Consider the following 22378-nt stretch of genomic DNA (forward strand, 5'->3'; position numbering starts at 1 on the left):
CCCCTGTTACGTCATAGAAGTACATTTCTCCCCACCATTTTGTATCACGAAATTTTGTGATTAACCAGCCATAACCAAACTACACTTTTTTTGTCAAATTTAGTGTTTTTAAAAACATGTTTTATAGAATTTACATATTTTATTTCTTACGTGTTCGAAATGAATGGCTCTTCTAACTAATTCTAATCAATGATATTTATCGAAACCTTGTCCCTCTCCCGTTAAATTTATAATGCAAAGGTTAGTTTTTGAATTTTTCCCTTAGAGTTAAATCGAATCTGTTTGTATTGATAAGTTCATATTTGAATTATTATGGAGGAGGGTGAAGAAATAGATATCTACAATGATGTTATTGACGATTTTTATATTGTTGACTCCTGGAGTGATAAAACAAAACTCTCTAAGAAAGACAGATTATCCAGAAGGAATCCAACTGAAGGTGAGATTGATGAATTTCTAGAGAACTTAAAGCAATCTAAATGTGGAACATCAGGCTTAGAGGGTAGTATTTGTAATTCTTTTGATAGTGGAAATCGGAGTGGCATTCTTAAAAAGATACCAGAAAGGAGTAGTAGGAATAAATTATGTGTTATAAATCAAGCAGCTAAACTGTCCTCTGAACCTGTTAAAAGATTTAAACATTCGATAGTCTCTTATAAGCCTGGTGAAACACTGACAAAAACATTCTTTAGTGAGACTTCTATTAATGAACTGTCTAGGTCTGTATCTAATAACAATCAGGAGATTAATATTCCGTCTTCTGATTCTTTATTTCATGTTTCTTTTGATCGGAATGAAGATTCTGGGGGTGGTTTTTCAGATGTAAAAGGCTCTCAGTTTACTAATGGTCCTTGTGAGTCTACAACTATGGAGAGTTCTTCTCATCAGTTAAGAAGAGGCAGGAGTAGAAGTCCTTATGCGAGTTCAATGAGTAGATATCCTCCAGTTAGAGAAAATATTAGGTTTCCCCCTCGGGAGGGTGGTAAAAACCATTCTCATTTAGATACCTTAAGAAATGATAGAAATAGTATTCATGATAGGAGGTACCATGATGATTTAAGGAGACACAGACGATCTAGGTCTAGAAGTAGAGACAAGAAACACCACAGAAGACGATCCTATGAGCATAGGTCAAGCCTTAGTCTTTCACCTCCACCTAAAAGGTAACTAACTTACTATATTTCTCTTCTTGTTATCATTACCTAAATTATTATTTAAATAAAAATAAATAATAGTTATGCACATCATGATTTTCTTTTTTTTTTTTAATTACAAATTTTATTATGATTCACATCTTATTTCTACTAGATTTTTGTCCACATCTTTAAATGAATGTTTGTTATTCATCATATTTTAGAGTGACAGTAGTTTTTTTGCAAGTTTGATATCATTCCTCTTAAATAGTTTCATTAATAGCTAATTTATTTAATGGAAGTAAATATTAAATTTTACCTTTTCTTTTTAATAACTGGGAAAACTTCTCTTTATTCATTACCATTAATCTTTTCTTTCCTCATATAAGTATTTAAGTAAAATTTAAGAATTTATTGAAATGTTATATTCCAGTTGTGTGTGAATAATTTGCAAGTCATAATTCCTCGAGCTTTAAATACTTTATATTAAGAACAAAGTAGTTTTATTTTAGCAATACTACTATTGTTTTACGTATTTCTTAAATTCTTTTTGTTGTTAATTACTCATGTGTTTCTGCAGAAAGCTATTTGATAATAAAGGAATTACTGATTAAATAAGCCTGAAAAAATAATTAATAGTTTTTTTAATGTAATTGATCTGATATTTTTTAATTAACAATTTATTTTATAGATGTAATGGTTTTTTTATTTATTTTTTTTATATTAAATCAATAGTTCAAATTTTGGGATGGTTTGTTGCCTGTGGAGTGAATATTTGTTTATAATCATGACCTATAAATGAGCAATAAACTGTAACTATAAATATTTAATTGTATTTATATTTCTTTCAATATTCAAAAAGTAAAATCATTTATAAAAATATCCACTCATCTTATTTTCATTTCCTATTAGTTTCTTTATCTTTCTTCATTTTCTCGTTTGATTATTGGTACACTATAATTTTATTATTTTGAATTTAAACTTTCATACCACGACACCCCTCCTCTCCTCCTCCAATCAAACCACATATTTTTTTAAACATATATCTGTTTTATTGCTTACTTAACTTAAACTAAAGAAATTGTATTATACTTATAAATATATTTTGGGAAACTATAAAATAAGACAACCACACCAACAATCTGTTTAGTGGTCTTATTTCTTAGAATTGGTCAGTGATAAGTGTTTTCACCCCAAATCTTAATCTTCCATTTGATAAAAATAGTTATAACAGAGATAGTCGTTGATTTAAATTATGAAATATGTAATATCTTAAACAAAAAATTTAACCCTCTTTATCTTAAAAGAATTAGATGAGATTTAAAAAGGCTGACTCATTACTTATTATCTATCTGATCTCATGAAACACCAATTTTGCTTTAATTTAACTCTGATGGGGGTAATTTTAGATTAGCTCTATATTCTATTCAGTATAGGTAATTTACTAATTAATAAATTATTCTATGTTATCACATTTTATTAATACCATCTCATAAAAAAATTCATTTAAGACAGACCAGCGATATGCAAAAATTAGCTTTAGTTGAAATAATAGCTAAAATGGCCATGGAACAACCCTTATTTATGAATGAACCAATCATAAATAAATTATGTTTCCATGACAATTTTAGCTATTAGTTTCAACTAAAGCTAATTTTTTTCCCAACTCTGAGACAAAGCAACCTGAATAGAAATAAAATAAGTAATAAAAATCTTGGTTTTGTTGTGTAATATCCAGAGGAAAACACATATAAGAAATTGAAGAAAAAACTTCATCTTTTTAAAGGTTATATATTGTGAGATCAATTTTTAAAAATGCTTTATTTCAATGATGAGGTAAAAAAAAAAAAAATGAAAATAACAAACAACTCTGATTGCTAATTTATTTTTGCAAAAGCTGAATTTTTTAAATGAAAAAAAAAAATTTCTCATATAGTATGAATGATAATCCTAAAATGGGCATTTCATTTCATAGAATACTAGTAAAATTATCTAAGTTCTCTCTACCTTTCTGATAGAGAATATTTCTATTTTTAGCAGCTTATTTAATGTTCCCAAGGAATTCATTATTTATGTCCATGTTTACTGTTATGTTAATTATCTAGATTTAATCTTAAATTCTTTATTAGTGATTTTGTTGACATTAATATCATGCTATATTTGTTAAAATAATATTTTGGGGTTTTCCACCCATTATTGTGGGATTATAGTACTCACATTATTTCATTCTTCCGTATTGATTTGTGAAAAAAGTAAAATTTACTTTTCCTCAGACATCTTATTGAAAGTATATCACGTCAGAGTCACTACACGTCATAGATTAACAAAATTTGATGTTTAAGCTCTAAAATAATGAATTAATTAAAAATTATCGTATTTACAAATAACTCTAGTACAAGTATAAATCATAAAAAATAGTAATTGTATTAAGTATATAATATACAAAGTAATTGTAGTAAGTGTATAGTTAACTATACAGTCACATTTAATGTACCAATTATTTAACCTATTATGCTATTGTCATTTGTTATAGTTAAACACATGATTGTGTTATGTATTATGATCATTAATTAATTTTATATTTTATTTTTCACTAATGTTTTACTGTGTGAAATAAAGACTATATCTTTAGTTTTATGGGCAATGGTGATAGTTATGGTTTAAATTATAATCTGTTTTTATTCTTACAGTGTTGCTTTTGACTAACCAGTTTAAAGTTTTTTTTATTTAATTGTTAATTAATGCAGATTATCTATGATATTTGTGAAATTCTGTTTTATTAGTTTATTCTTGATATTATATAATGATGACTGGATTTTCTTTTACATTGTTGTGACATTACATTGTATTGTTTCAAACATTCTTGAATGTTTCTCATGAAGATAACATTGGAAAAATCTAAACTAATTTTATAAGTCATATGTGTTATTCATTCAGTTATTAAATACCGTGAGTCAATATTTAAATTAATATTATATCTTTGGATCTTTGAATTTGTTATTTCAATTTATAATCATGGTGTAAGACTGGTTTTTGTTGGATATTTTGTTCTTACAGGTAATTTGTTTTTTTATGTAACAGATATAATTTTTAATGAATAAACAAACAACTTTCAGGTCTGTGGTATATAATCACTGTTAAATGAATTTACTTTTGTGTCTTGTAAAATAGTTTGTTGAAATTCCTTCTTTAAAGGCATTTGCGATATTTGGTATATATTTGAAATATATGTAAATATTTATGTTATTTTGGATCTGTTTGACAAAACACTTAATTATAAACAAAAATAATTATGAAATACGCTTTTTATGTACTACAATAATAAACATAAACAAAAACATTGACTGATGTGAATACAGTTTTTGTGTAATATTATGTTTAGTAATATTGTAATCTGTTTTATTTTAATTTTGGATTTAGTCTAGTTATCTTGCTCAATAATATGTTTTCCTAGAATAAAGTGTTCAAAAATGGGAAAAATTTCTAGGATTAGATAGAGGCTGTTGAGCTAAAACTCGCTTCTTGTTCTCTATAACTGATTGTGATAATCAGTATGTTATGAAAAAACTGACATTAAGGAACCGGAAAATTTGTACATTACAACCGCCTGTTCTTTATAGTCAGAGACATTTTAAATGATTTTAGTGTATATATGTATTTTTATGTGCTATAATTGGACACCTCCAGTAGGGCTACCTTTGGATCAGATGAGCTCTACTCTGGTTGTTTTCTAGGCAAAACTGCATAAATGTAGTATTGAATTTCAGTCTCAAATTCATCCTGTACAAATCTTAGTGGTTTTTAAGGTTTTGTACAATTCTGCAGATCCTCATAATTGAGTTGGAGATTTTAAAAATTGTATGTAAATTATGTGAATGTTATATAAGTGCTTTTAAGGGTATCATCTTTTTCTTCACCCCTCGCAACCATTTTTTTTTTTTTTTTTCCAATTTTTAAACATTAGTGACACAAATCACTTTCCATCTTTTTCATATTAAATATGAGGAAAAAATACTAACGATAATGGAGCTCTGCTGCTCATGCTTTTCTGATAGTTTACTTTATATCCTGACTAATTATATTCTATATCTCTCTCTATCTCGATAATCCTTTTTTATGTTTCTTACTGTCCAATAATCCAATTATGTTCTGAATGCTTATGATTTTATTCAATGTACGAAAATGGTTCTTAAGAGCCTAAAGAGTCTGAATGCCTTTTATCACTTAACAGGCCAACAATATAGTGATTGAATGAATTCTTAAATACAAATAAATCATCATTAAGTACATTATTGACAAGTATACAAGATAAAGAGTTATAACAATTTTTATTTTTCACTGTAATTTAATTAAGTTTTGAGTTTTTGCCAATAGGCTATACATGTATCAAGGTTCTTTTTCATTAGGTTGATATGTAAAATATTATTATTTTTATTTTGTTTTCTTCCAGACCAGAGATGCTTCTAGTTTTATAACAAATGTAAATTTTTAACTAAGGATTATTAAAAACAAAAAATTAATGAATTTAATTTATTGACAAGAGCATTCTTATTGCTTTTATAGATGTTTTCCCAATTAACAGATTTTATTTATTTCCTCATGAAAGCTTAGTAAGTTTAAATAATTCTGAGAGAGGTTTTGTCATTGACCACTTGGTTCAAAGGTCTTGAAAAAGGTGATTAATCTAGAGGACAATTTAGTTAATATAATCTAATTATAATATAAGGATTGGCCGATGTTTGTAGTTAAAATCAAAAGTTTATGATGAGAATTATTAGTTTATTCATACTAGAATGTCAGGCAAAAAAAAAATTTTTTTAATTTCCAAAAGACATACTGGTACCTTTTCTGATCACTTTTTTTGAAGTAGTGAACATATTTAACCTAAAGGCAAAAAGATATTCTGTTTTCTGTATGAGGTTATTTATTGCTCCCATTGAAGGTTATTTCCATTTTTTTTTATTTTGTCATGTTTTGGGAAGTGAGTAAGCTAGCAAATTGAACAATTGATTGAACTCAGGCAAGAACTAAATTTTATCATATCAGAAAATTGAAGGGTTCTACAGATTGAAACCGTTGTTTGACAAATGCTTTGCTATCTCCTCCACTGTTCCCTAAAATAAGTACATGACTTTTGCCAGGAGATAAATGAAGTGGTGGGACTTATCAATTTTGAGTTGTAACTACACATAGTTTTTATTAAACAAATAAAAAATTAAGGTAAAATAACTGATTTTTTTTTCCTCTTGAGCCCTTGGACTAACACTACTCTTTTTTTGCTAAGGCTCTTTTTATTTTCTATGATCATGTTTTATGTTTCTATATTTTTATATAAACAGAAATATTTTATATTGATTATTATAAGATATAATGTTTTTATTTTTAAATAAAAAAGTAAATTATTTTAATTGATCATTGATTGGTCTACTATTTATGACTACACATTGTTGACCTATAAATTATTTTAAGGAGATATCAGTATCAGCAAAAATGAATCAATTTTAATTTTATTTAATTTACAAATTATCAAAATCGTCAATATTAAATTATAAAAATCCTTGTCACAGATCAAAGAAAAAATCATTTACCACATGTTTTTATTTTTGGCCAGAATCCCAACAATCTCCTAAATTTACCTTACCACAATCTATCTAGATTATTATAACGTCAATGTGGTCAACAATATCAGTGTATTTATTCATGTCAGAATAATAGTAATAATGTTTCCCCCTCATCAATAATGCAAATCATGGACCCCTACTCTTAGTTGTAAATCCTAATGGATTTCGTAATTATAATTTATAGTTTTGTTTGATTTTATTTAATTGGTAAACTTACTCTGTCACTATACATGGAGTAATTTGATATACCAGCTGCTCATATTGCAAGTGTGAGCTGATTATAGTTTAACTGGTTAATCCAAAAACTCAATATATAAACATTTCTTTTTATTTATCTGTTATAATAGAAAAATAATATAATTTATGTTATTATTATCCTTTTGACTGGCTAGGATTAATTTGGGGAATTATAAATATAATTTAGTATCTCAAATTTATTTTTCTTATCAAAAAAATATGATAATAGTACAAATATAGATGTGTAAAATATTGATAAAGTGTGTAAGTTTATTTATTTAATGTAAGCATGCTGAATGATTAAATAAAAAAAAAAGAAAAAGAATGTTTTGAATTTATTTGAATGTTAGTGAAAAAAAATTCGCAATAATGATTAGTAGAAAAATGTTTTTCTGTTAAAGAAGTAACTATCGTATTTCTCCAAATGTAAGATGACTACGATTTTTACATAATATTTAAAGAAAAAAAACATGTTTACTAGCAATTAGTAGTTTATATAATATTTATAGAAAAATTTGCTCAGTTTTTGATTTTTATTAAAAATATAGGGTTCCTTTAATGGAATTAATGTATTTATTTAATACATTGTGATGGCTCATTGAGCATTATTAAATTTTTGTTTTTGTTGTCAAAAACACTACAACACAATTATCTTCTGCCAAATGAACTATCTTGATTTTAAAATTAAAACCGTAATTTCTATTATTTTTATCAATTTGGTTTTTTATTGTTTCACGCGTTTCAACTTGCTAAATCATATTTAATAAGGGTTAGAGACACAGTATTTGTCACAGATAGTGACAAATTTGTCTTATCCACATCAGTGTTTACTGCTGAACAAAAATAACGCTCATTGCAACGCCTTTTAAAGGTGGGATTTCACAATGTGTATGTGATTTATTTTTATTAACTTTGACCCTACCTGTCTTAATAGACCTGATACTAGGGAGTCAATATAAGTGCCTTTATAAAATAAAGTGCCGACATTTAATATTTTTTGACACAGCCCATGCTGTTCCTGGTAAAATCCTGAATACACGGCGACCCTGAATGTAAGGTGAATGTTTATTTTTTACTAAATTTTATGGAACAATATCTTGCCTTATATTTGGGAAAATATGGTAATATATAATACTATTTGAATAATATCCATGGTTACATTATAAAATGCTGTTTTAGAGACTTTAATATTCATTATTACTTAGTATTATTTTTCCGAATAAAGGAAGATGGTCCGGTTGCCAATGACAATAGTTACTCAAAGAAGTACAAAAACTATTATTATACACTGAAACATTGGTGTATGATAGGGCTAAAAAATATGAAATAAAAATATATTGTAAATTATGATAGGACTATAAAATGATTATACAAAAATTAACTGCATAAATTAAAAGAAAATGGAAATAAGATGAATAGAACTATCTATCTTCACTCGGTTCATCGTCCTTCATTAATCACATATGGTCAAAAGTAATCTTTCAATATTTTCCTGAATATAATCTCTGACTATACCTCATAGTAGAATTGATTTGAATTATTTAATATCTTTATTATAAATAAAAACTTTACAATTAAATAGAAATAATAATTATATTTATTTAATTTGTTTTTCTTATATTTATTTTTACAGAGAAAGTGGAAACCAAAGCAGTATGGAACCAAGACAGGCACCACCTTACTATCCCAATCCTAGAGCTGTAATACCACCTAATTCTTCATTCATGAATCCTAATCCTAATTTGGTAAGGAGCATTTTTCTTTAACTGATCATTGTTTTGTTTAAAAAAAATAGGTGGTCATGTATGGATATTTGTATTACTATTATTTTGTTGGACCAAAGTAGTGAATCAATACTCCATTTAATGATAAGTAAAATTTATATATTTTTCTGGAACTTGACATTGTTCATTTTCATAAATTTTACTTTTTAATATGCTTCAATTTTTTTCCTTTGTTTGAAAATATAATGATAATAATTTTATTCATTATTGAATCCATATTTTTGACTGTGTATATTTTAGGTGTATAATGCATTAATGATCTATTTATATTTTATTTAACACATTTTTTCATTTTACTGTTTCAATTTCATAAATTTCAATTATTCTTTGAAGCATTTGGTGACGATCCTATTGAAACCTTTTTTTATATTTAATACAACTCAGGATTACATTAAGCTTATGTGGTCGCAAGCTGAGAAATAATGCATTTAAATAATAGTGAAAACAGTAAATGCATTTGAAGGACATAGGTTCAAAAAACATTTTTTATAATAGAGCTCTTGAAGGAATGGCTGATTTTTATATTTGGAATCTTAATCATAATGAATAATTTACTAAATAATTCAAAAACACTATCCAAAATTATAGTCTCAAAACATTTATTTCATTCACACGTCCAACATTTCGGCCAATTCGGCCATCTTCAGGGACAATCTCAAATTACTATGAGACATATCATCCAACCATTTAAAAAAAATCCATACAGGCCATTCTGCCCAGGTCAAAACATTAATATCTAATATGTCAAAATTACATTAAAAATCACATTCAAATTATTTCTCTTTTATCACTATTTATACACTTTTATTTATTTTATTAGAATAATAAAAGTGTATAAATAGTGATAAAAGAGAAATAATTTGAATGTGATTTTTAATGTAATTTTGACATATTAGATATTAATGTTTTGACCTGGGCAGAATGGCCTGTATGGAGTTTTTTAAATGGTTGGATGATATGTCTCATAGTAATTTGAGATTGTCCCTGAAGATGGCCGAATTGGCCGAAATGTTGGACGTGTGAATGAAATAAATGTTTTGAGACTATAATTTTGGATAGTGTTTTTGAATTATTTAGTAAACAATTACCAGTCTCAAGAAAGAAATTTAAAGATTATAAATAAATAATGAATAATAATTTTGATGATGTCCCAATATTATATACATTACTGATAATAATAAAAACAACAGCTGACATTAAATAAAAATTATTTATTCAATTTACTTATTTTATTATTTAATTTATTGCTGGTTTCAAGGTAAATTTAACATTTATTGAAATGAAATGCCATGCACTGTCAATTATCACAACTGACCTAGTGTGACCCAGTTGTTGCATGTATGATAGTAAATACTGTTATTACTACAAATATCATGCAGTATATACAATGGCAGTTGCTATAACAGTTACTGTATTGGCTAAAACTGTTTTATTTTTTTTCTGACTGTTCACTATCAAGGCATTTACGTATGGCAGTTAACATAACAGATGCTTCACTAACATTACCTTTACTATCAACTTTCAAGCCTGTTACAGCGTAATAATCGATTATTAGATCATATGTTGGCCGCAACATCGCCAGACCTATTAGGTCTGTAAGTGCTATCATAACTGCAACTAAAATACATTTAAACTATGTGACAGTTAGTAAAGGCATATGATTGTGGTAGTTAATGTATCTGTAGCTTCTCTGCCATTAGATGTATTAGCAACTATCACACTGAACATATTGTGATAGTATTGCCACGACAGTTAATGTTTTGTTTTACCTCAGATCATCTAATGCATGAAACACCAGTAGTTTATATTCAATATAGGTAAAACTGGGTGTCATACATCTGTTGCATAGAGATTATTTTAATTCAGGGAATCAAGAAAAAACTGCCATGATCAGAAAATTCAAATAAATAATAATAATAAAAAAAAAAAATTTCAGTTTCATTATAACGAACTTTAAAGACAAAATAAATGCTAAGTACATGTGGCAGTGTTGACCAGATATTCTCCCCAGGCAGGTAATGGAAACACAGATTTTTTATGTAAATGTAGGAATACTAAAAAAACTAGTTAGGCTGGCAAAAATGACGCTTATGAATATAACCTTTTGAATTTGCTGTAGATAATGTCTTGAGAGAGGGTGATCCTCTGTCTCCTCTTCTTTTTCATGTAGCTCTGGAAGTAGCTATTAGTTCAATTAGAACTAACCGAGGAGGTACTATGGTACTATCTACAATCGCCTTTCTCAAAATCTAGCATATGCTGATTACAAGAAACATTTGAGGAATGCGAATAAGCAGCAGCTTAACTAGGCCTCAGATTTAATGATAGTAAGACTGTACATGAAAAGTTCCAAGAAAGGTAAAGGAAATTAATAGTGAAGTAACTTCCAGAAATCACAGTTTTAGTTTTGTAAATCAGTTTTAAGTATGTAAGAAGCCTGATTTCAAACACAAACAACAGAGAGCAAAATACAGGCCAGGATAGGCAGTGAAAATAGATGCTATTTCTCACTGCAAAGAGTATTGAAGTTTAGATGACTTAAAGAATGAAAGTGGCTATCTAAAAAAAACATCATAAGGCCAGTGTTTATGTATGGGTATGAATCATGGCCCTAGACAAGAAAATCAGAAAGGATGTTCAATGAAATTGAAAATTTCATGAAATTTATTTTGGGCCATTTGTACACTACTAGTCCTGATGCATTAGTGAAAAAAACCATCTTTTTTTAAAAATGTATCGAGGATTAGACTTTTTCAGAGTTAAAATTTAGAATAAAATAGTGATAACAAGTTTTATATATTTTAGAAAAACTTTAAAATGCACGTGCATATTCACTGATTTGCTATTTTTAGGTAAATCAAAATGTAAGTATACAACTTCACATCCCTCATGGTTGAAGCAAGAAAAATTCTGATTTTTTTTTTGTTTAACTTTTTATATAATTCGTGATAATAGGATTATGTGGGAAGTCCCAAATAAATAGAAATTTAAAAAAATCACTCTAGAACTTTTTTGTAACCATCTTCCGCATATGGCTTTTAAGAGAAAGAAAAAAGCATAAAAGAAAATCAATATAACAATTGTTATTAAATATTTGTAAGTTATAGTTTTTGACCTATTTCAAATATCCATAGTTCATCTTTTTAAGCGTTTTCACCTCTAATTTTTTTTGTTTTTCACTGAGGCTGTAGATTATGCAAGTTTTTGTTTATTGAAGTGAAACTTGTTTAGGCGGCATGGTTTAGCATATTAGCAAAAAGTGAAATTCTTCTCCTTTTCAATAAATAAAATATTTATTAAGAGAATAAAAGTGACATTTCATTTAATTAAGAGAGATGCCTTTCAATCAAAAGTTTCACTTCCAACACACGAGAGTTTCATATATATTCTTATGATTCTCAGATCACTACATAATTATCTGCCTTTTTATTTCAAAATTGTGGATAATTAGAGATTTTATGCCCCATATCTCAGTATCAATATACCATAGTGAAATTATAGTTCCAAAACCTAAAAAACATTGTCCACAATTTTTTTTCGGCTCAAAATTTAAATTGTTATAGACATGACCATGTATGTCAAACTTCATAAATTATTCTAGCAATAATGAACTATTTAACCACACCTCCATGCTTCAGAGGTTTTCTAAATATCAGCATCCAATAAATAATTATATAAGTCCTAATCCCTTTTCAAAGTTTGCCTGTATCAAGATTTGATAAGTGCATTTATTAAGTAAAAATAGTGATGAATGATATGTAATCATTGTTATTAATGCTTTGTGAGACAACAAGTGTTATAGATTCAAAAGTAGTCAGAGAAAATTTGGAAAAAAGGTCCAGTAATTTTTTCAACCTACTTTCCTAGGCACCTTGAAGTGAATGAAGTGTACCCGATTGCTGTTTCAAATACTCAAAGTTAAATAATTCTTGGAAAATAAAAAGTACTCACAAAAGAAAGCTAAGCACTTTTTATACATATCTGTAGTACTAGAGAATTTAGTACTCGGAAAGTGTGAGTATTTGAGTAAAATAGTCAGTCAAAATACTTTGTAACTAGTTTAGAATCTTACAAGTTTGGAAGGTTTATCATGAGTAGGTATGTATTATAGTAAGATTTATTTATTATAAGAAGGATAGTGTATAGTATATAAAATGAAAATATTTGAGACTCATTTTGATTTCTATCTACTTTTTTAACAACCCCTAAAAATAATTTTTGTTTTAAACTTAAATTTTGACGTACTATGGATTAAAATAAGTGGCAGAGCCTGATTAAAGCATCTTAGGCAATTATTCCCACTAGTTGTTCAAGCTCTTAATTTTATTTTAACCACTAGTCCTGATAGATTATAAAGAGTTCTCTATTAGTTTAATTAATTAAGTGAAATTGGAAACCCAACTATTGTATTTAAACTTCCTTTTAGTCAACTCATATTATAAATGCTTTAACCCTGGCCTTAATTGTCTATAAACTCTAATTTAATGTTTTTTATTTAATGTCTTTAAATTTAATTTTGTTTTCAGGGATTACCCTCTCATGGTCCTGTGCAATATCCTATACATTCTGTATCTTCTAACTCATCTTATGGGAGATATCCTGGCTATAATGTTCCAGCAAACAATTTATTCAACAGTAGCCATCCTCAACCTCATTCTTTCCAACCCCAGATGCCACAAAATCAATATCCTGTTCATCAAAACTATAATTTATACAATCCTGTAATGCAAGGTAATCCTCCCAACTCAGTTCCATATCCAACTCCCAACCCCAATCCAGCTCCTTGGAACCAGTCCTCTGCCGGGTTCAATCAAAACTATTCAGTACCAAATGTGTCCACTGATGCTGTTATGTATCCTCACTTAAAGATTGGACAGTCACGTGCGGACAGTTATAAAAGTAGCAAACGAGAATCACTGGGTGGTTCACCTCCACAGAAGCAGAGTAAAAGTTCCTTAGAAAAAAGAATACATTCTAATTCCCGATCGCCTGATCCTAAAAAGAACAAAAGGAAGGGTTCAAAAAGACGAAGTAAATCACCTTCCTTGGATCGTAAGTTCGAGGATATTGATAAGAGATACTCAAGACATAGCAAATCTCCAGTTAAAACCTTCAGATATGATTCAAAGAAACCTAAAGTGATCATTGATCCTAATCGAATCCCTACTCCTCCTCCACCTCCTATTGTGGGAAGTTACAAGAAAGATGAATTGAAAAAGTCAGTTGAGCCGAAGGGAATAAATGTAGATGAGAAGTCAGACGTTAATCCTCTTTCAGATGTAAGTACCTATATTTGAACTAATTAAAATTTTGTTTTCATACCTTTAATTTAACCTTTACCAGTTGTAGACCACGTGGGAGGTGACAAAGCAAAACATGTCAAAACTCATTACAATTTTAAGTTCTTAAGTTGATATCATTTTAAGGGGCAAATTTGTTTTCGGGGCCCATAGTGGATTTGATTTTAGAGCTCAGGGCGGATTCATTTTTGGAGGCCAGGGCAGATTATTTTTGGGGTATGGGGCTGATTCAGTTTTATGTTTTGGGGCAAATTTATAAGAACAATTTTTTTTATAAGACATAACTTCTACTATTAATGATCACACCAGTGCAACATTACTGTTGACAGTGAATCCTGTCATGTCTGTAACTATCAAATAGTTAGGGTCTTAACACTTTTTTTGCAATAACGTAAACTATATGATAGTTCACTGTCAAAGCTTATATATGTGATAGTTATCTGTAACAGTAGCTTCTCCCTATTCCTAGTAAGCTACATGCTAACACAGTAAAGGCAGTTGCAGTTATTTTTGCAAATCATTAAACAAATTTGATATTAAGTTCAATTTTTTTAATTCAAAGTTTGCTAAACTTATTTGATTAACTATCCAATAGATTTAAATATTTTTAAATCTCGTTTAGACTCTATAAAATTTATTTTTAATAGTTTATTTATGTCAGTGATTGCCATCCAGTGGTCCATAGCCCATAGGTGGGCTGTAAGAACCTTAGGGGTGGACTGTGGGAAAGGTTTGGCAGCACATATTTTATGTGGAATGATTGTTCATACTGCTTTATTGTTACCTGATATTTTAGTGTTAGCTGAATGGTTTTAATTGGTAAATACGTTATTAAAGTTTCTTAGAATGCACTTTGAAACAACCTAATCATCAAATATCGTTCAGTAGGAGACCCCCTTTATCCTAAATCAGGAGTGGGCTGTGGATGGTGTGAATTTTGGCTTAGTGGGCTTTGTGTAGTCCAATTTCTGGTTTAGTGGGCCGCAGACTTTTATGAGATGGGAATCACTGATTTAATTAAGCTCTAAATCCCCCATCATAAAGTAGATAAAATTACCTTCATGAAGTATAGACCAATCGTTAAAAGCTTAAAACTTCATTATCAATGGATAAATGTGTGCATGTAATGTAATAATTATGAATTAAATATTATTAACATTTAAAGGGTCTAGAGATAAAATGATCTGAGAACTTTTATTCTTCATCTTTGGTTTAATGCCATCTGTTAGTGTTCACTGAAAGTTTTTCTATAAAAATATCCATTATTTTGATAAAACTAACATACTCCTTGGTTAGTCTCAACACTCAACACAATTAAGAAATAATTTTCTTTTATGAATGATTATATATTGTTTACTGAAAATCGATTCGTAATATTGGTCTTATTGAAAGTAAGTTAGTTGACTGCATAGTATTGAATTGAGATGGTGCGGGTGGGTGGTAGCAAGGAAGATACTCAAAGTTGTAAAGAAAAAAATATTGTATTCTATTTCTGGTTTATTTAACCCTAATAAATACCTGAACTTTGGATTGAAATATTAATTTTCAGTAATATTTTACTATTTTAAGTTCCTTTCTGACCGTTCATCTTATCCTTTAATATTAGTCTTCATAAATTTGAGGCTTTTTAATTTCTGCTCAGTGTTTTAATATTTTTTATTTTTCAGTTTCTGAATAAGGAGAAAGTTAGCCTAAGCTGTTTACTTGAAGCAGTAATGGAAACCTCGGGTAAGAATATTTATCATCCTTTATTAATGGGATACTTAAATATATTTATTCTTTAATTTTTTATTTCTACTAATATTTTAGTTTTCCTAAAAATTTTAAGGTAGTGCGTTTTCTTGTGTTCTATGTTGATACGTTTTTTGTTTTGTATTTTTTTTTTTTTTTTCTGACAGATTGAAAGAAAGCAATTGATTTTTCAATCATACATTTGATTGAAAATCATATTAGCTATTTTAAAATTATCCTGATTTGATTTTTTACTGTGTTTATCACAAGATTATCAGAAATGAAAAACAAATGAAATAAAATTAAAAAAAAAAATTCAGTACACATGTTATTCTATTGGTACACAGGTCAAGGAAAAAGTCAACTGAGCGATCCGAAAGTGAAGAAGGAAATTATTTCAAACTGTGAATCTAAAATTCAGCATTTGTACAAAAAGAGGATGTCAGGCCTAGGTGCATTTATCCCTGATCCAGTCCAGTCTTCTCGTGTGATTGCTCATATTTCACCATTGATTAAATTTTATTCACATTTCACTTATAATTGTGAAGAGGAGAACAATGAATGGCATTGTCCTGATATAATAGTGCCTGAGGTAAAACTGCAGGAAGATGTAAAAGTTCCGGTTAATAACATCACTACTTCTCAGCTGCCTTCTCTTCTGCTGTATGAAGAAAAAGACAGCCATTTGAAGACTAATGTTGCAAATCCTTCGAACATATCTAGATATTCAAGTAATCAGTCATTGCCGGAATCAAATTGGAATGCTAACAATCCTGATCATTTATCTCAAAATACTTTCCCAAATGCTTATAAAAATAACCAGCAGAACATAATTCCTCCTCATCAAAGTCAACAGGGTTGGAACAATCCAGTTCCTCCTCAGAACGCATACTCAGTTGGACCACTTATGCCTGGCCCTGAATATTCGACTTTAGCCCAACCTTCTTATATGCAACCTTCATATCCCTTTCCCCATCGTCCTCCAGCTCCACAATTCATGTCTCAACATAGCTATCCACCTCAGCCAGGTATGTTAAATTTTCCCACCAGAATGAACTATCCGCCTGTGCATCCTTTTCCTCCTCAAAATTTAAATCATCCAGGAATGTTTAGTGCATCACAACCTGATTTGAACAGGAGCAATTATCAGTATAAAGCTGATGAAACTCACAAAGTGAGGAAAAATAAGAATATGGTCAATGATAATCTGATATTATTATCAGCTCATTCTGGATCCAAATCTGATAATGCTCAGAAAGCTATAAAAGGAAAAAATCAGAATAATATTCCTGAAGATATGTTTAATGATGACAGAGACACAACATCAACCAATAACCCAAAAGATAAACTCTTAAGGAAAGTATGGAGGCTAAGGAAATCTTCAGAATATGAACATGGTGTTATAGACCTGCAGGGAACTAAGGAGCCTCAAGATGGATTTTATAATAAATTAAATTATGCTGAAATGCTTGAAGATACTCAAATAGATACAATACATGATTACCAACTCACTAACTTGAGGGAAAGGATTGAAACTTGTTTAGCTGAAGGCAAAATATCTCCTGGGCACTCTCAGCGTAGAAGTAGGGATAGGAGAGAGGGAGATAGAGATAGGGACAGGCATAAAGACAGAGAAAGAGGTCGAGATAAGGATCGACACAGAAGGGGTTCTTTGGATGGTGAACGAAAATGGCATGGCAGAAGTCCACCTAGGAAGAGTAAGGAGCCTTCTGATAAAAAGGATCATTCTAAGATATCCGGCAAAGATGATGTCATTGAAATATTATCAGATGAAGAGCAAAGCAAACATAAATTGTCTGAAAGTGGTAAAGATGAAGGATTAGAGGATTTAGATGATCATTTAAAACCATCTGAAAAAATTTTAGCATCTCAAATTTTTGATTCATTGGGTCCCGAAATCAGAAAAATTCAAGAAAAATCTGATCTATACAAATCAATTATTAGTAGTCTCGATAAAGGAGATAAAGCTTATAAACGAATATATTCATTTAGAAACCATGCGTTGATGAAATGTGACAAAGATTTTAGAAAAAAGATGGTTATTCCACGAGATAATTTAAAGGAAATTGTCACACTTATACATAAGAGCATTCATCATGTTCAAAGTGAAGAGTTGTCCAGGCTTTTAAAGAACATCTGCTACCCTTATATGTTATACATTCCAAAGTGTATCAGCAAAGTTATGAATGAGTGTCCTCTGTGTATTGAAGAAAAAAAGAAAAATGATGATCCATTAATTGATAAAAAATCTGACAAAACAGAGAAAAAATCTGGGAAAAAGAATAATAGGTCATTGAAAGACAGAGATAAGGATCGAAGGGACTCTCCTGAAAGATATAAGAAAATTTCAAAAGACAGAAGTTCATCTTCATTATCCAAAGGAAGAAGAGATCCTCTGAGATCTGGTAGAGAAAAAGATAAAAAAAATTCCTCTACAACTGATGGGAGACCTTCAGGCTATGAGAAGGCTACTAAAGTCAGGAAGCCTGATGTATCGTCATCTACTAAATCCGACCAAATAGCTCCAGATAAACAATGTCAAGAAGAGAAATGTGATGTTCAAATTGATGTTATGTCCTCAGAACTACTTCATGGATTAAGTGATAAAGCTTTAGAGTTTAAGAATATTCCTGATTCTGTTACTGATGTTTCTGAGGCTAGATCAAATATTCAGATTAGCCAAAAATCGTCAGCTTTAGATGAAAAGGACTATGAACGCTCATTAGCTTGTTCCAACATTAGTAAAAATGATTTAGAGAGACAAGATCCTAAAGTAGAATCCTCTAATCTTTTTACAAAGGCTGAAATGGAATCCTTTAATGTTGCCAAACCAGAAATGGAGTCTTCTAATATTATTAAAATGGAATCTTCTGATACAGTAACAAAGTCTCAAATGGAATCCTCTAATTCAGTCACAAATCCCGGAATAAATGATGATATGATTACAAAACCTAAAATGAAATTCTCTGGTACAGTTACAGAAATGGAAATGAAATCCTCTAGTACAGCTACAAGACCTAAATTAGATTCCTCTAATACAGGTACAAAATCAGAAATAAAATCCTTCAATGCAATTACTAAAACTGAAATAGAATCTTTGAATACAGGTACAGAATCCGAAAAAAAATCCTCCAATGCAGTTTCTATAACTGAAACGGAATCTTCGTATACAGGTACGAAATCCAAAATAGAATCCTCCAATACTAAAACTGAAATGGAATCCTCTGTTAAAATCACTGACTCACAGGATAGTAAAGTATTGGCTAATTGTATTTCTCAATCCTCCAATTTTTTTGTAGATCAAAATCACAAACCAAATGAGAGTTCTTCTGACACAGGTTCTGAAGTGAATATTCAAAATAGTAGAGTTGTTGAAGACCCAAAAGAAAATAATTTTAGGCAAGAGAAATCCTCACTTGATAAAAAAGTTCCTGACATCGATAGTAGTGCTCCTCCTAAATTAGATTTCAAAGGAAGAGTGAGGCAGGTTCAAATGTCTAGTAATGAATGTAAAAATGTTATGAAGGCGCTCGAGTTAAGAGATGACACCATTGTTACCGATCCATCATACCTAATTAAAGGTGGTATGCTGTGTAGGAAAGACAGTAGTGGAAGTTCTTTAGAAGTAAAAATAGTGACACCCAGTGATGAATTAGAAAAAGTTGTTAATATTGTTCATACAATGTCAGCTGTTCATACTCCTCCTGCAAAAATGGTGGCATTCTTTTCAAAACATTTTACTCAGGTTGAAAATTTGGACTTGAAAGTTAATGAAATTGTTGGCAACTGTTCATATTGTAAATTAAAATCTAGTTAAAAATTATAACTAATAATATTGTATATTTTTTATTGATTTTATCTGTATGATAAGTAAGGTATGCATATTTGTATAAAGTTTCAGTTATGAATTAAAGTTCTTTATGTAAAATTTATTTCATGAGCTACATACTTTTTTACCATTCATTTTATGTTGATCTCTTTCTTATTTAAGTAAATTTTTATTTAATCCCTGTATTAGAAATACAGAAAAAGAACCATTTCTTTAGTGTTATTAAATCAAAGAGGTATGATTCTGGGTTGATTTTCATACCTAATGTCTGTAGTTTTCACAAAATACACATTTTTATTTGTTCAATGGACTTTAAATAAATTATTTTATACTTACTAATGTTGAAATACCCTTCTTCCATGTTTCCTACATAATAACTGGTTCAAGCTTGAGTTGATTTAATTTTTTTTTTTATTATGCTAGAATATCAAGATATATACTTATTTTATTTAGGATATTTGGTGTTGTTTATTACAAAAAGTGGTTTACTTACCTAGGTAAGGTAAGTAATCAAATTAAGTATTTTTATTGGACTACTCTTCTTTCATCCTTCTTATATGTCCACAGTTTTGATCTGTGGGCTTATGCTTGTTCATGCACCTAATCCTATGCTTTGTGAGTTCTGTGTTAATTAAAAAAAACAAAAACAAATTTCGCTTTGCCACTGACCATTAGCCCTGGAATACTAAAGAATAGTTGGTAGTTGAAACGAAGTATGCCAATAGCATTCTTCCTTCTTTGGGCTTACCACCTCTTTCCATCCATAGATGAACTTTCTGAAGAAAGGATTGTTCTCCTCTTCTAACAGACGAGAGAATTTCGACTCCTGACCAGCCTTCCACCGCCCATTCCACTTCTCAACAGAATCCTCCTGTAGGAATTTCTCCATTGGTTCGAGGTCTTGCCGATCTTTTCTCAGAATCCCTTCAGTAGTTCTACTAGTCCCTACCTTTTAACTTTGTATTTAATGAAATCCTCCTTCAGGATGATGTTCAGGGACTCGTGTTCTATAGGTCTTCATGACCTTCACGCCTGAGTAGTTGACTTCTATTTCTGTGCCTAAAAAATTAAAACTTGGCCCCTACCATGGTTAGAATATGGTGGCATCTGGTAGATAAACTTCTGCCCCCATATGTCTAAAAATGGCCAGCAAGGGGGTTATAAAAAATAAAATAAAAAAAAGGTATCAAATAAGTTATAAGTTGTAAGTAGTTTCCACTAAACATACTTCGTCGATTCAACAATTATTTAAGCATAACTGTCATATGCTCGTTGATTAGAAGAATGTTTATTAATTTTTTTTTACTTTGGAAAAGATATGTTCTAAAATAACTCCTTAGCTTGAATATGTTGTTACTGTAGGACATCAATCAACCCTCTCTTCATGTCATATTTGGAACACACTAAGGTGCTAAATATACTGTAATTAACCAATGAATAAGGAACTAAAAAAGGAGGATAGAATACTCAAAATAAATTCTTCACTGTTCTTCCAGTATGGTACAATCCTTTTTATTTCATTATGATAAGATTTAGAAAGAAAAGATTTCTGAAAAGTATTTTTGGTTGCCTCATAGTGGGATATAGTTGTGCTATAAAAATTGTGTCCAATAGTTAATTTGAATATCTTGAATTTTATATCAAGTTAGTTGGTTTTTGTCATATTGATATTTAAAAAAAATAAAATAAAATGGCTCAATGAGTTTTTGAGTTGAAAATATTTAAGAGTGAATATATTTGTTTTACAAGATTAAGCAACACATTTAAGATTTGCACCTGTTCCCTTTGTCTTGCAATAGATCTAAAAGGGAAACATAGCTATGATATAACTGTCTAGTGAAGTTGCTCAAAAAGGATCAATGTTACTTCCTCTTGTGTTACAATTTTTGAGAAAAAGAAACTGTAGTGTAAGTTCTTTCCAAAATTAAGTTACTGCTTTTCCAAAATTTCTTCAAATGTTGAAACCATTATTTTGGAATACTCTCAGGCTTTATTGGAAAAGTGGTTGCACAACATACTTTCCTGCCAACAAAAATATATTTTTATCCCAAATGGTACTGACTAAGTGCATCGAAAGCAAAATTAACAAGATCTAAGAGCATATAAGCTAAACGATTTTATCACACAATGAGAGTTAAAAGATGAAGTTTATTGATTGGAGCAATTTCGGTCCTCAATCAGTTTTAAAAGTGAAAAAGCCAATGAAATAACCATCACTCATTTTCCACTAACAATTTGTTATGAAAAGAATGTTTCATAAATAACATATAAACTAATAATAGACTCAGAAAGTTGTAAAAAACTAACTCAAAAAACTTGGACTGATATAGAATTTTGTCTGTATTAGTTATTTGTGGGAATCATCTTTTTTTGCTGCCTGTCACTTTTTAGGAAATGTACTAACTCCAGAACAATGTGGCATTTGGCAAGTCTGGTGAGTAATGTAGAAGAAGTTTCAATTTTTATGATTTAAAATAGGTCAATATTCAACTTCACGATTATACTCAACCTACGTTTCAAGATTCATCATGCAAAAACTCTTAAAAATTATCATCTTCAGGTGGTATTCTGCTAACATGGGTGGGTACAATTGATATGAATGGAATAATTTAAAATTGGAACATGTATTCAGTCCTATTTTTATTAACTTATTTCAAATACAATTCAGTTACTCCTGTTAGCACTTCCATTATGTACTTAACCAAGTAGTAGTTCAAAACCT

The 22378-nt window shown here is 29.4% G+C and overlaps 1 protein-coding gene across 6 annotated transcripts; it reads left to right on the top strand.

The window, feature by feature from the left end:
* The first annotated feature begins 28 nt into the window (after nucleotides 1–28).
* On the top strand, nucleotides 29–19991 carry LOC106684177 (cytadherence high molecular weight protein 2). Of its 6 annotated transcripts, XM_014426129.2 has the most exons (7): nucleotides 29–240; nucleotides 319–439; nucleotides 821–1163; nucleotides 8625–8736; nucleotides 13302–14054; nucleotides 15743–15803; nucleotides 16154–19991. In XM_014426129.2, the coding sequence occupies exons 3-7, from the start codon at nucleotides 868–870 to the stop codon at nucleotides 19642–19644; spliced, it is 4713 nt and encodes a 1570-aa protein (XP_014281615.1). In that variant the 5' UTR covers nucleotides 29–240; nucleotides 319–439; nucleotides 821–867; the 3' UTR covers nucleotides 19645–19991. The 6 variants fall into 6 exon arrangements, with proteins under 6 accessions (XP_014281615.1, XP_014281599.1, XP_014281607.1 ...); XM_014426113.3 differs by having other exon boundaries at nucleotides 29–439; nucleotides 800–1163; XM_014426121.2 differs by having other exon boundaries at nucleotides 29–439.
* The last annotated feature ends 2387 nt before the right edge of the window (nucleotides 19992–22378 follow it).

This window comes from Halyomorpha halys, unplaced genomic scaffold (genome assembly GCF_000696795.3).
Source record: "Halyomorpha halys isolate HHAL.00 unplaced genomic scaffold, Hhal_1.1 Scaffold29.1, whole genome shotgun sequence".
Lineage (NCBI taxonomy): Eukaryota > Metazoa > Arthropoda > Insecta > Hemiptera > Pentatomidae > Halyomorpha > Halyomorpha halys.